Source organism: Rattus norvegicus, chromosome 4, assembly GCF_021556685.1.
Source record: "Rattus norvegicus strain SHRSP/BbbUtx chromosome 4, alternate assembly SHRSP_T2T, whole genome shotgun sequence".
NCBI lineage: Eukaryota > Metazoa > Chordata > Mammalia > Rodentia > Muridae > Rattus > Rattus norvegicus.
The window spans coordinates 82724333-82740430 of NC_141537.1; the positions used below are offsets into that span (position 1 = coordinate 82724333).

General features: G+C 39.4%; 1 protein-coding gene across 2 annotated transcripts in view; it reads right to left on the minus strand.

Moving 5' to 3' along the window:
• Hibadh (3-hydroxyisobutyrate dehydrogenase) overlaps window positions 1–15268 on the minus strand; it is a 98171-nt gene extending 82903 nt beyond the window's left edge. The window contains exons 1-2 of one of the 2 annotated variants that reach the window (XR_015685802.1): window positions 15086–15268; window positions 5231–5391 (exon numbers count right to left, since the gene is read on the minus strand). Coding sequence is in view for 1 of the 2 variants with exons in the window: in NM_022243.1 (NP_071579.1) it covers window positions 5231–5391; window positions 15086–15173 (249 nt within the window). In the remaining variant the exon portion in view is untranslated. 2 annotated transcript variants of the gene reach the window in all.
• Window positions 15269–16098: the final 830 nt, after the last annotated feature.

The window sequence follows — 16098 nt, forward strand, 5'->3', positions numbered from 1 at the left end:
ATCTGTTGGCCAAAAGCAAAGACCTCCTAAGGAGTGGAGACTGAGGCTCTGCCTTTAAAGAAATGATTCCTTTGTCCTGATTCTTTCCCTGAATAAATCCTTCATACTCTTCTCTCAGCCTCCACAGAGAACTCTATATGCCATCTCACGAATGTGATACATCTAAAACAAACTAATATCGCTTTTACTTTTACGTTCAACTTCCCTCAGTTTGGAGTCATATTGTTTGAGTGTTATGATAATCTAATACCTACTATTGGGTCCCAAGGAAGTAAGGCTGTGATTCACTCAAGAAAAAGTTCTAGTTCCTGGCACACAGAATATACTCCAGAAACAGCTGTTCAGTCAGTGACTTATCAGAGGTCCTGCTCTCTGTTTTGCTAAGTGGCTCACAGGAAGCTTAACCCATAATTATCATCCCAATAAAAGCAACTTGTCTTCACACACACACACACACACACACACACACACACACGAGGGAACTGCTACTATCCCTTCAATGGAGAGCACACGAGTAATAGATGTATATAGCAGAGGTAGGAACATGGCCTATGTGAATTTTCAGCTAACACTAAAATAGTATTTATATGCTAAACTCTGTTTTAACAGCTGTATGAAAAGATCTGCTCTTATTCTATGCATTAGGAAACAAGCTAACAAAGAGAAAAACCAAACACACATGCAAATACTGAACAGCTAACTGAATGGCAATGGCAGATTCCAAGCCAATGCTTTTTGTAGACTGCCAACACTCTATTATGTTCCAGAGTCCACATTAAAGTGCTGGAAGGACAGAAGCTTAGAACAGAAACGTATTCTCAGAGCTGGAAGGCAGAACTCTGAGTCTGAAAGCAAGGTGTCAGCAGGACTACTCTCCCTTCCAATGATCTAGGACAAGCTCTTTCTCTGCTTCTTCCAGCTCCAACGGCTGGTGCCACTCCACTGGCAGCAGCATGACTGCGATGTCTGCTTCTTTTTCCCAGAACTCTGTGTCTTCTTCCATGCTGTGACTTTAGTCCTGGTTGTCAGCTGCCACTAGCTACACCCCTGTGGCTTCAGTGATAAACACACCATACAATGTTCTCATTTAGAGTGAATAATTGTTTGGCTTCTATTATATTCCTAGATAAAAGTAACTGTTACCAGTCACGTGTTTAACTCCTCAGAAAGAACCTGTGCATCCACAAGCTGTCACTCCTCTGTGCGCCAGTGCTGCTGACCTCTCCAAGCACTGAGCAACTAGCATACTTGCTTCTCTATACAGATTTCCTTTTTCTTTTTCAGATGATAGGAGATGCTTAGTGCATGGTCTTTTGCAACTGGCTTCTTTAATTTAGTGTGCTTCCGTAGTTCATCTGTGACATAACAAACATCAATACTTTCTTCCCTTAATTCCTAAGTAACATTCCAGTTCATTCACTGATACACATGGGTGTTGTTTCTATTTCTTAGCTATTATGAACAATACTATTATACAGAAAGTTCTGTGTAAATATGTGCCTTCATTTCTCCTGGGTATAGACACAAGTTTGTTTTGTATTGCTATTTGGGAGGGAGGGGCGGTTTTGTTTCTTGAGACAGGGTTTTGATTATGTAGCTGGCTGTCCGGGAACCCACTTTGAACTCACAGAGATCCACCTGCTTCTGCCTCCCCAGTACTGGGATTAAAGGTGTGCACCCCTAGGCCTGGCTTAGATCCAGGTTTTCTTTTATTGCAAGGTTAAGACGTAGGGAGACAGCTAAATGAATAAAGCTCTTCCATACAACCATAAGACCCGGAGTTTAGATCTCCAGTACCCAAGCAAAGGCCAGGCATGCATCTAAAACCCCAGCATTGGAGAGGCAGAGAAAAGCTGACAAATCAGTGACCTCCAGGTTTAGTATAGAGACCTCATCTCAAAAACAAGGTGGGGCAGTGATAGAGGAAGACGGGCAACATCGACCCCTGGCTTCCACACGCACACATGAACATACACAGATACACCACCCATTAAGAACTGTTCGGTCATATCATAACTCTATGCTTCACTACCTGAGACACTCCCTAGACTTGTCCTCCAAAGTGGTGGAATCATTTCACTCTACTACCATTGTTGAGTTGCCGACTTCTCTGTATCACCACAATGAAAAGGTGTGTTTTGCTTTGCTTGCTTGATTCTTCATTCTGAGTTTCACGGTGAGCATGGTTCTCTTCCTCATTACAATGCATCCTTTTCATGCTTCTCCGGCCTCTTATATAACCGTCTTCAAATTCACATCCTTCGCCATTTAATTACTTGTCTTTAATTTTTAAGTTGTAAGACTCCTTTATGTATTTCAGATAAAAGTCCCTTATCAAATATATGATATCTAAATATTTTAGACCTTTTTTAGTTTATTGGTGTTATTTATAACAAGCAAATTTTAATACTAGTGAATTCTAATTTACCTATTAATTTTGTTACATAAACTCGTGCTGTTATAGCTAAGAATCCTTTGCCAAAGTCTAGGTCATAAAGATTCACTATTGTATTACCATTTATTTTCTTATTTATTTATATCTTTGTATCTTATTATGTGCATAAGTCTCTTGCTTACATGTATGTCTGTGTGCTATGTATGCCCCTAGTGGCCAATGAGGTCAAAAGAGGACATCAGATTCCCTGGAGCTGGAGTTTCAGACAATGGTAAGCCATTATGTGGTTGCTGGGAATTGAACCTGGGTCCTCTGTAAGAATAAGTGCTCTTAACTGCCATGCCATCTCTCTATGCTTGTGTTTCCTTTTGATTTGTAGAAGACACCTTTCTGGGGCCACTGTTCATCCACTGTTATCCACTAAAATCTTACTGTGATGAGTGACTATTATTTTATTCCAACACTCTTCAAAGTACAAGAAGCACGTGCTAAAGAGGAGGGGCAAGGCACATACAATTTATGACTCAGCATTGCTAGTTTCTTTTAAACAGTCAGGAAATTTATACCAATTATCCAGTTTATAAACAGATTAAAAAGTAGCTAGCTACATTTCAGAGCAAAAACAAAACAAAATGAAACCATGCTGCATACTGACAAATCCCTTATATATTAACTTTTACTAATTAGTGGCTGTGGGCTGTGCATCTTGTAATGCAAGGAGCTATAGTTCTGGTGCCAAAACTAGACTTTTGTTCAGTCCCTGGCTCCTGCTATCATATCAATTCACTGAATAACCCAAGAAGAGCACCTAGCTTTTCTATGCATCGGTTCTGACTTCACTCCTGATCTCTGAGGACACTCAACTCTCTCATACAAAGACATACTTAAAAATGAATACAACTTAAAAAAACAAAACAAAAAAACAAAAAACAAAATGAGAGTGCTGAATTGCTCATAAACCAAACACTTAGAAGGATGAGAGTATGGGACCAGCCTGAGCTATACAATGAACCCTGTCCCCCAAAACAGAATAAATACCACACAAAATACTTAACAAAAAGCCATGGACATAGTAGTTTCTCACTAAATATTAGGTTCTTGTTCTTCCTTTGAAAGTACAAATGTATCCCTTATTCCAGGACAAGCCTATCTAAAATCAGTAAAAAAAAAACAGGCATGGCATTGAGGAATAGAGTCAAAGAAGACAGTAACACAGGCAGAACACCAGAAAGTTCTGGAAATCTAGGAAAAACTGAAAGATATAGAATGCAGTGACAACCACTTCAGTTGTTCCAAAAGTAAGCTGTAAGTCCTACAGGCGTGGGAGGAGCGACAACGGTGACAGCATTTAAAAGCCCCTGAGTTTATGCTCTGCCAGTTCTTTCTTCTAATCCACTGGACGGTCTCCATTCGACCTCTACCGAGCTTTCTGGTTAAATTCTATATTTAAGTGAAGGCATTCCCTCAATTTAGAGAGCAGTCAGCATTTGCAATCACATGTCACCATAAAGTGAGGAATGTCAAATAGCAGTGTTACCTCAAAATTAATACTATCTCCTTCAATCAACTATCAACTAATTTGACCTCCAGACAACAAAACAACTTGGAATAGTTATCATATTCAAGACAATAAAAGGTCACCTTTGTCACATTCTCTTAGTAAAGTAAGCCATCAACTCATTCCAAAAAGTTTAGGTTACTTCACTGTACAGCCTGTATAGCCCAGAGCACCAAGGAGTGCGATGTTAAGTCTCCACAGACCACATGGGCATGAGTAGCTTCAGTGCAATACTGAAAAGCCCCAAGCTCTCAGTCACCTTCTCATGCAGCACCACCAGTACAGACAGCACAGAGAACACGGCCAGGACAGACAGCTCTTCAGCTCTACAAATGGCTTCTAAGTCACTAAACCTATTTTCTATCTCAGGACTGCACGTCTGTTGTTCTGCTCCATTTTGTTCTCACTTTTCTGTTTCTTAGGAAACTTACAGTACTCTTCCGGTCCCGGGATCAAATCCTACCCTTTGTCATCTTTCTACAACGTGTGCAAAATTCCCTTCATATTGCAGAAAAAGCACATCTCTTAAATTCAGAGGCTAAAGTAAGGTTTCTTATCATCTGAATTACTAATGAAGTTTGACAAATCCAGACAGAACAAGACTTACCTGGCAGATGCTATCATAAAACATGATAAACTCTAGTACCCCAGTTCTTGAAATGTAAATGGCAGCCTAAAAGCAACACACTACGGCTCAGTCATAACTCAGCTCCGTATTATAGCCCACAATGCGTTTATGTGGTCTCCTGGTTTACAGCCAGTCACTAATGATGGACTCAGAGTGCTGCCATGCAACATTTATAAAGTACATCCACATATATTTCCTCATCTGAGCTTCATAATCTAAGTAGTCATGATGCATTTTACAGATGTGGAAACCAGCCGAGGGACTGACTTGTTCCACTAAGACAAAATGAAGTGTTGGATCAGGGACTCAGGCAAAGCTTTAAGTCCCAAAGCGCATTCCTGTCATAAGACAATCATCCCAACTTTCTCTAACAAAATAACTGCTTCATCAACATAATCAGAGAAGATATTATCTCAGGAAATGACCTAACAGGAAATGCCCAGGCCACCTACCAAAAAATAGACCCCTCCCAGCATCTATACTGCTCTTTTGATGTGCATCCAATGTTGACCTAATGTTAAATTAAAAATGAATACAATTAGGTTTTACAACTCTGTTGGGTATGCTTCTAAGAAGTGCTTGCTTCTTTGATAAAGAAAAGTTATTTTTAAAGAACAAAATCTAAAGCAAATCCAAAGACAAGCCTTACCTGTTCACCAGCCTCTTTAAACTCTTTGCATACGTCAGGGAACACATCATAGAGGATGAGTGGGTAGCCATGTTTTATGAGATTTTTTGCCATTGGATTGCCCATGTTTCCCAGTCCAATGAATCCAACTGGAGTCTTAGAAGCCATTGACCTAGAACACACTGATTTCAATACATTTATAAATAAAAAATAAACTTGTGGTACACATACATGCATGTAGGCAAAATACTCAAACACTTTAAAAGATCATAACCATCTAAAAGCTGGCTTAACCTCATAAACCAGTGCTTTAAAGGTTAAGAACGCTTTGGGTCACCTTGGAAACAACATTAGACACACTTTCTCCACAGTGACACTAGACAATATTGACAGGATTTAGAAAGACACAAGTTGATAATCTACTGAAAGAATTAGAAAGAACTCTCCTTGCCCTTGCATTTACAGGTCTTATTCTTCCCTTTTCTTTCAATAACTTTGGTTTTGAGACTCTGTGTGATGACTAAGCTCAGCCATTTTTAAGTTTCAAATCCTCTCAAATGATTGCTCCGACTCATCATGAGCATGTGTGAGTACGTTGAGATCCTAAAGGGAAATTATTTAGAGCTCTCTGCTTAAGAAATAAAGCTCAACAGGTTAGCAGCTTATTTAGTTCCTTTTCACCACCAACCCGACCACTTCCATCAACATGGTGTTGATGGGCAACATCACAGCACTGATGCTAAGTTTATGCACAGGAACCCTTTGTCTTTATAGCCCATGAAGGCTCAATGACAGAGAAATGACACCTAATTGAAAATTGAATTTAAAATTAAATAGAATGAGGAGCAAGAGCTCTCATGCCCATAAGCAAATTAACAAAAAAGAGAAAACCACTGTGCTAAAGTTAGAAAGGTACAATTTAACAATCCAAAAACATTACAAGCAAGGAACACTGCATTTTAAAGGCAGTTAATTTAACAGTGACTACTCTAAGTGAAACAGGTAGCAAGTATGACAAGGAAGAGTGAGGCCTCACATATGCCACAAGCCTTAAGCAGCTACCTCTATGTGCTAAGCCAGAGGGTGCCTCAAACTCTGATCCTCCAACCTCAGCTTCCAAGTGCTGGCATTACAGGTATATACCACTACACATAGCCACTGAACATATATGAGATACAATTCTTGCCTTGCAATAACCTTAAAATCCAAGAGGACATAAACAAAATTAAACATTAATATAAGACAGGTAAAAATAATATGTAAAAACAACTAATCCTGGTACAGAATTCATGACTTGAAAATTTTAAGAAGGTACATTTAACTTGTGTATTCTAGAGTGGTTCAGGTTTAAACAGAACAAGAAGGGAACTACATAAAGAAAAGGGAACAGGAGTACATTCAAGAAACAAGAAACGCCAGAAGAAATGAACAGTAAGTTAATATTTACACCAGACACCGTTACCTAAACCTCTTTATTGATAACCTTTCACTTGGGAACCCAGATGCTTAGCAAGCTTAAGAAAACAGTCAAGGCCTGATTTAGTCTTTGTGTTTGTTTGAGCTGCTTTCTGGTTTTGCAGTGCCACAAGTTGAACTCATGCTAGGTGTGACTTCTGAACACACACGTGTCTTTTGGCTTCACAGAAGTTCAATCTTAGGACATGAAAGTCTGTATGATCATTTGGTCTATTAACAGGGAGGAACGGCCTTACTCTTCCGAGATGCACACTAAAATAGTAGGCAACATCATGGTGACTGCTATTGTCTTTCACGTGATGCAAGCTAGATATGAATATATGTGGATAGAAATAAAGAAAATGACAAAAACAATAAACTTTAGACTCTGCACAAAGGACTACTCAGAATTCCCTATACTACTTAGTACTTGCCATCTAGAATTTTTCACAAGAGGAAAAACTAAAATATTAATACATAAAAACTATTATAGATGACAAAAACCAAGTAACTAAGGAAGGGCTGCTAGCATCTGATATGAAAAGCACTATTCACACCTGAATAACTTAAAAATCCTGACTACATCTATGAATGACTCAGGTAGGAAAAAAAAATCACAAAATGACAACAAAAAATACCTCAATTCTCTTCAGAGAAAATATATTCAACTTGTCTTAATTAGAGAAAAAAATATGACACTAATTTTTTTTAAAGATTTATGTATATGAGTACACTGTAGCTGTCTTCAGACACACCAAAAGAGGGCATCGGATCCCATTACAGATGGTTGTGAGCCACCATGTGGTTGCTAGGACTTGAACTCCGGACCCGGGGAAGAGCAGTCAGTGTTCCTAACCGCCGAGCCATCTCTCCAGCCCCGACACTATTCTTTAACTACTGAGTAGACTGAAATTTAGACAAAAACTATAATCAGCAAGCAAGGATTTATGGAAATGAGTGTTCTCATACATTATCGAGTATATCCGATGAACCTTTTTGAAACTCTATCTACATTTTAATTTAGAACAACTTTTGACTCAGCAGTTCTACTTTCTAGAAATTTACAAGGGTTGTAAACTTCATCTTAAAAGGATCAGCTGTAACTTACTTTCAGCTTTGCAAGCCATGAGGAAATATTCCACTCATCTGTTCTAGTTTCAAAATAGCCATAAATAACAAATAAAGTGCATGGTTTATGCTGTCTTTTTTGAGTATCGTGTGCATGTGAATGTTCACACATATATGGATGCATATGGAGAACAGAGACCAACATTTGACGTCTTTCTAGATCCCACCACTTTTATTATTTATTTACAAATCTCTTGAACCATGAGCTTTTTGACTAGGCTAGCCTAGCTAGGCAGCTTGGGAGTGAAGGGAGTCAGAAAGCTTGTTCTAGGTAAGCCACCACATCCATGCAGCTTTTATGTGTGTGCTTCTTGGGGTCCAAACCTGGGTCCTCAGCCTTGCATGGCAAGTGCTTATCTACCGAGCCTTAGCCCTCAAATACAATTTTATTTATAAAAACAGTACCATGGACCATCATTTGCAGGGTCCTGCTATGCACTAAACTCTGAACCACACAAATAAAGTTTTTTTTTTCTATTCTTTTTTTCAGAGCTGGGGATCGAATCCAGGGCCTGCAAGTGCTCTACCACTGAGCCAAATCCCCAACCCACAAATAAAATTTATTATAGAACTGTTTATTACAACAGAAAAAATGTAAACGACTAAAAACATATTAGCAGAGTACTTAATTTAACATAAATTCAAGCACAATGGTTATTAGAGAGGCACTCACAGAAAGGACACACCAACCGATAGCTGTCATGTGTATGATTTTGGTGGTTTTCAAGTTACATCTCAAAGGTTGTTAACATCCCTCCTCCTTTCCTTCTGTGTATAAATGGCGTTATAGAGTGGCTCCAGAAGTAGACTGAATGGGACTGAGCTCTGGTAAGGTAGAAACCAGAGTCACTCACGAGGCCTACAGACAGGGGTCAGCACACGTCTTTCACTGTAAGTGAGAATTCTTGTGAATTCCCATTGCAATTGAAAACTGCAGGTTTGGGGTTGGGGATTTAGCTCAGTGGTAGAGTGCTTGCCAAGCAAGCGCAAAGCCCTGGGTTCAGTCCCCAGCTCCGAAAAAAAAAAGAAAAGAAAAAAGAAAAAAAAAAAAAACCTGCAGGTTTACAGTTGAGAAAAGGAGGACCACACATGAAAGTTATTAATATGTTTAGGCTTTAAGCATGTTGTTTTAAGTCTTATTTGAAACATTTCTCTATAAAAGGATTATTATCTCTTAAAGGAAACTATCACTGAAAATGTAAATAATACTGGTTTTTTTTTTCAGAAAAGTAACGTTTTTAACTTTTGAGAATTTTATACATGAGGACTATATTTACTTCATTTCTGCCCTTTCTTCTCCCTATCTCCAGCTCATGTGTCCCCCACATTCACTCAAGTTCATGATCTTAAATTCCTGTTACATGAACACACATGCACACACATGCTCACACACGCATGTAAGTACAGCCTGCTGACTCCATTTGCTGCTCACTTGGGACTAGATAACCCATCAGAGGGCTGATCCTGGAGAAGATTGGTTCCCCCTCTTAGCAAACATGGGTTAACTAACTCTGCATGTAGGAGTGCAGCCCTGCAGGATTTCCACCATCTTGATTCATCTGTCAAAAAGTTTAACCAGAGTCCAGAGTGAGGGGATTCTTTCCCTCCCGCATTTCCCTAACTGTCTATCTTTCTGTCATGTCATACCACGGTCTACCAGTCTAAGGCAGAGGAAAAGCCTCCAGGATAAAACCCAAAGAAAAAAACAGCAAGATGCAGAACATTAATACAAGAATATGCAGTGAAAAAAAAATACATGGGCTTATTTTTCTGGGTTTTGTATGGATATATTTAAAAAAAAAAAGCAGTCATCATAGTAAGTGTTGAGAGTCCTGGGTCTGATTGAAAGAAGAGATTTTTTTTATTAAAGACCTTCCATTTTTACTACATGAATTTAACTTTTATAACTGCTTTTGTAAGAAAAGGAAATAAATGAATTGGCCCAGTGAATGTTAAGTGCTATGTAAGTGAGTTCTAACTGGAGAGGTTTCACTAAATGGGCACACAGGACTAGAGCCAGGCCTGAAACAGCTACAGAGCTACAGTGTGATAAAGTGACTCAGCAAATGAGAGCTGTGCTATAACCATTACACAGATAAATTCTCTGATGGTCCTCATCCCAGATTCAGATAATGTCTGGTCCAAGGCTACCAACTCTGCCAATGACCTGGAAGTGCCATGAAAAACGTAATAAAAAATGAACAAGGGATTAACAAAAGCACTGTAAATAATGAGCAAACATCTATAACTCTCAATATTATGACCTAAGTGGCAGTGAGGGAAGGGACAGACCATAGGTAATACTCAGAATCTGAGCAAAATATTTTAAAAAAATATTAAGATACTAACAAAGGCATAAGTGAAATTCCTATTTATAAATAAATTTCAGACTGGATAAAAGATAGAGAGGTACTTAATGAAATGAAGGAACAAATAATTTGTCTAGTGATAGACAAAGTAAGTGTCAAAGGGCTGGCTGGGTGTAAAACAGGCAAACAGGACAAATGCTAGCAGACAAGAGTCGCCACAGACTATCTACCACGACAAGTTCTTGTGAAACTCCAAGTGACAGGATCCAAGAACAGCTAGGACAGTGCTGACCTTTGCTGCAGAAGCTAAGGAAACAAGAACAAGGAGGCCTATGTTATCTGGGCCAACTATGTGAGCATCAGTCAAGACAGGTTGTCAGTGATGGGCTCAGCTCTCTTCATCACTGAGGCAAAACAAGAAATGCATGGTATGAAGTTGGTATAAGTATTGCCCAAAGAGAAGCTGTTCATTGGTTATGATCACATTTAAATTCTGAGTTTAGGGGATCCATGTAAAATCACCTTTGGTTGTATGTCCTTGAAGCATAAAGTTACTTAACTACCCTAAATGCTTTTATCAACAACAGTACCAACAACATCAAAGGTTACTGTAAAGATTACTTGAACTAAGATATGTAAAGCATTGAACAGTGCCTAGCACATGATAGTCAGTAAATAGTAGCTACTTGTATTAAAGAGCCAAAAGGTGCCACTATAGAACAAGTCCTACACCCAATGGCCTTTTTAACCTAGTAGGTTAGAAGAAAGAGAAGATTAAAGACAGCAGGAGTCATTTAGGAAACGACAGCTTCCAGTGAAGATGGAGCTTCTGAAGGAGTATTTGGTGTACAGAATTGGTTCCCATAGGTACAGGGATCCCAGGGAGTTTAGTGGGACTCTAAAAACACCTTCATACCTATAAGAAAAATACATCTTCGGGGGCTGGAGAAATGGCTCAGCGGTTAAGAGCACTGACTGCTCTTCCAGAGGTCCTGAGTTCAAGTCCCAGCAACCACATGGTGGCTCACAACCATCTGTAATGGGATCTGATGCCCTCTTCTGGTGTATCTGAAGACAGCTATGGTGTACTCATAAAAGAATAAATAAATTAAAAAAAAAAAAAAATACATCTTCCTTAACAGTAATGTGTAGAAACAGCAATGTCAGATGATAGATAAAATCAAGCTGGAAAAAAAAAAAGTCAGCATAAAGGTGATACTGGCTGATTGGTGAAGAAACTAGTTAGAAAATTGGGCAACTCTGAATTTTAAATTTACAGATTATGATCTCTCAAATGTAATAGGAGCAAAGTTATTATATCTTGGTAACTTGACCTGCTACCAGAAATCAAATCAGTCTACTGTCTGTGAAAAAATTATTTTACATTTCCAAAATCTACCTAATCAAAGGAACACATGTATTGTAGTATAAAAAAAAAACAAAGTTATAAGGAAACGTTTACTTCATTATACAAAAATAATCACTTAAAGCTTCTAAATGGATTTTTCATTCTGTCATAAGATTAGTGTTCTTTCTTTATCTGAAGGAAATAATTTGAAATTAGATGCCTGAAATTACAATGTCAAACTCCATACATATTTTTCTATATGTATATGTGTGTGCAGAAAATTATATATTTATATATATGCAGGAAATAATGCATATAATATATATACATGATAAATCTTAATTCATAAGTATATATATATACATATATATATCCCATAATAAAACTTAATTCATAAATTCGGCACACTAAGAGACACATAAAAATAATCATAATATAGAACAATTATAACAATACACGTTTTGAAGTTATACAAACGGGATTGGTTCCCTAATATCATTCCATGTAGTATTTTCAGACTGTGATTAATGGTGAGCAACTCTTGGAAGTGAAGAAAGCAAAACTGGCTGAGAAAAGACCACTGTATACCCAACATGGCACCCTATGTTATATATAGTAACGGAATGAACACTGCCTTAGTAGTTGAAGTTTCTCAACGAAGGACAGCTTATTCTAGGAAGGCCTTATGTTATTCCAGTAACAAATATTTCTGTGTGTAATCTTTTAAGTTCAAGGTCAACTTTGGTCCCGAGGCCACATGTAACTTTTCAGACCTGCATATGCCAATTTAAGTGACACTAATGTAAATGGCAAACAATACCATTATATACCTGATTACTCTGAGGTTACACTTTGGAGCTGGAGTTGAGGTTTACCCTGGAATTACTTTAAATGCCATTGTTTATTTAAACTAAGGTCAATGACAAGTAACAAACTAACTTCAAAAATGTTAACTTTTTTGAGATTCAAATCTTTATAAAAAAAAAAAAAAAGTAGTACATTCCACAAAATCATTATCAGTCCTCCTCCCCCAAGCTTCAGGGAACATCAAGGAAGGACCGTGGCAGCTTAAGAAAGAATGAAAGGATGGTGAGGAATGCCACAAAACAAGACCATGCAGACACCAAACAGCTGTTACAATCCTGGACACGCAGCAGCAAAGGACACTTGACCCTTCAACATTCCATCACGAACAGAGGAGGTCCTGTGAGGACCCACCGTTTCTGAAGTACTTTTGCCTACTAATGGTTGTAGCTGGAAGGGTTATCTCGGAGAATGGTGTAGCCTCTGGGGAACGAGCTGGAAAGAGGGGGTTCAGAGGGAAAGGAAGAGGTATAACTGAGGGTAATGTGGATAAATGTATTCACAATTCACTGTATTTATGTATTAAACTGAAAAAAAGTTTAAACATACAAAAAGTACAAACATATATACAAAAGATATCAGTAGTTTTTTAAACTTAGTATTGCAATTCTATATACAGAAACTATTTAATTTTCCCACCCCATCTTTGGTCAAGGGGTCTTTAAAAATGTCCTGATACAGTTTTTCCATGTACATGTTGAGGAGTCCCAAAAAGTTAAGTTGAAGAGTATGTGTATGTGTCCTCTTTACAAAAATAGACCTAAAGCTAAATATAATTATTTTTTAAAATAAAATATAAAACTTGCTTATGAGTTATGAATCAGGAAAGAAATTATTTGACACCTGTCAGACTCATTTTTTAAAAAGTTATAGTCTTTATAACACTATCGACTATCAATATAAACAGTTTAAACATAGGATAGAGGCAAACACCTCCAGAGAATTCAGAACATTAAATATCAGTAATTGGACATGATTCCATTTCTGCATTTTCCTACATTTCAAAGTGGCATGGAGATAAGGTATTTCCCCCACTTTCCCCCCCCCCCCCCCCCGGGGCTGGGGACCAAACCCAGGACCTTGCGCTTCCTAGGTAAGCGCTCTACCACTGAGCCAAATCCCCAACCCCATTTCCCCCACTTTTAAAAAAAGATTTAAATCTCAAAATACATTAACACTTTCGCAATTAGTTTACTATTTGTCCTTAATAATAGTTTATATAAACACTGGCATTTAAAATAATTCCAAAATAAAACAGGATTGCTTGAGTGTTTCAAAGATATCACTAAAGAACTACTACTTAAAATTAATTGTTCATAGACACATACCTCTGGGCCAAAGCAGCCCAAGTACAAGATGGTTTGGTAAAGCAGTTTATACAACCAGCATTGGGAGACAGGCCCTTCCAGCTGTCAGAGCGAAGTATTAGAGTCTTTGGCCTCAGATTCTCCTATCACAGATTATAAGAATTTTCATAACCCTTAAAACGGTTCATGAAACTATCACTAGTCATCTTGTAAAAACACTAAACAGTAAATACACCGTCCTGGACACTCATCAAATCTCAAAGAGTTGTCCATTGATGAGAAAACTGATGCTCCCTTCAAGTGATTTAAAAATATATATATATGTGTGTGTATATATATCCAAAATCATACAAGTTTGTCTCTTGCTACCACAATTCCCTTTTTGTCATCTATCAGCAAACAGATGTTTTTCCAAAGCACAAAGAAAAGTCATAGGTTTTTCTGAGGGCAAAGATCTCCTAGGAGCTGCCCAAAAATCAATTCCTAACCTATTTCTTACACAAAAACTAAAACAAGTGAACAGAAGCACCTGAATCCAGAGCCTCCTGCATATTAGGCAAAGTGTTTTGTTTGCTAGTCCTATGACAGTGCTAAACAGTACACTGTTAAAATAAACTTTTACATTTAAAAAAAAATCCTTCTGTATCTCCCACAAATCAACCTTAATTAAAGAGGTGTCTTGATGTCCTAGAAAATCCAAGAGTTAGGGAGAAGCGAGAGCTACTTCCTGGATCTTGTTGAAGACGTCCCAATTTACTTATTAAAAGGCCTTGGAGGTCCTCGTGTGAAAAGTAGTTCTCAGATATTCATGTATCTCTAACACAGCTTCTTCCTAAATCCCTGGTCACTTTCCACACTTAACAGCACAGTCAGTCAGTCGGTTAGGTTACGGACACAATTTTGAGGCAAAAAATTGTGGTTAATAATTTGACAGAAGTCCACCACTTTGAGGCAGCACAGCTCCATTTCATAATGGAGTTAGCGCTGCTGCTGGCTGGTCAAGGGTGACAAACTTTGCTGGATTTCTAGAATACAGCCATGCCACCAACTAGGGTGGTTAAACAAATCAGGCCTTGAAGTCTGAGGGAGCGCCCGCTTAAGGTGAAGCGGGGGAGATGAAAGTCCAGGGGTCCCAGAGGTGGGTGCGCGGTGGGGTCACCCCTGGAGCTGAACCCTCCAAATGTCCTAGGAGCCCCAAATCCAAAGAGCACGCAAGGGACCCAAACATTCCTCCCTTCATCACAAGCTGTTCCTGGGTCCTGCAGAGGAAACGCTGAACAATGTGGAACCGGGCATAGGGCAGGAGAGGAAGGCTGACCGCTCAGGAGGCAGTTACAAGGGGCCCCAGGCCTGGGAGACGACCACAATTGTCGCTTTTACCCTCAACCCAACCGCAGCCCTTCGGGCGAAAAGCCCTCTTCGGACAGCCAGAGGAAGACGCGCAGATGGGGCGCGAGGTCCTTACCCGCTGCAAGGCTGCCCACGGGCCGCCGCCGGCCGCTCCAGTACCGGAGGCCGGAGGCTGCCCCCCGGAACCCCAAGGAGGCTGCCATGCTGCCCCACGCCCCGCCTCCGCGCCGTGACCTCGGCCGCCTCACACACGGCCTGTGGACTGCGAGTGTGCGCCGGGGATGGCCCGCACCACCGCAAGGACAGCTCGCGCACGCGCTCTCCTTGCTCTGCTTGGGCTCCGCCCAGCGCGGGGCGGAGCACCGTGTTAGGAGGCGTGGCCGGAGAGTCGGGAACGAACCAATCAGGACTTTCAGATCCACAGACGCCCAGCCTTGCCTCCGGCTCCTACAGAGTTTACATTCTTTGGGTGGGAGGATTCTTGTTTATCCAAAAGCTGAGGGGGTGTGTGGGAGGCGGTGGCTGTCGCTCACTACCGCTTCCTCCTCCTCTGAGCACCTGCACTCAGCTACTGCCTCTTCACCGGCCTGCTGTTTTTCTTCCTCACAGTCAAGAACCACAGCTACCGCAGTATTTAAAGAAAGAGCAGAAATTTCGTGTTTCCTAGTGTAGGGATTCATTTTTAACTCGAATAATAAATACATGGATCTCCCGGAGTTAACATATATATTTTCAGCGTCTGTTGAAGCACAATCACAGAATCTACCATGTGTGTAATAACTGGTATCTATGCGATATATGACTTAACGGGTTTTCCAATCATATTTGAAAGGTAGTAGGAAAGTAATCCAATAACATTGTTCTCTTTGAAGAGTAGAATTTCTAGGAACTTACTGAGTTCCAAGAAATTCGTCCCTAATGTCTAAAAATTCTACAACCTGCATGTTTTGAAACCAAAATCTAATGGTACATTAAAAAATGATACATTAGCTCTCAATAAACGAGACCTTGACAACAACAACAAAAAAATGATACATTAGAATATATGTATATTATAAAAAGTATATTTTGCTGATCTTCCCCTATTTGGATATTTGGTATGTTTGGTGGTTTAAATAAGTATAGCCC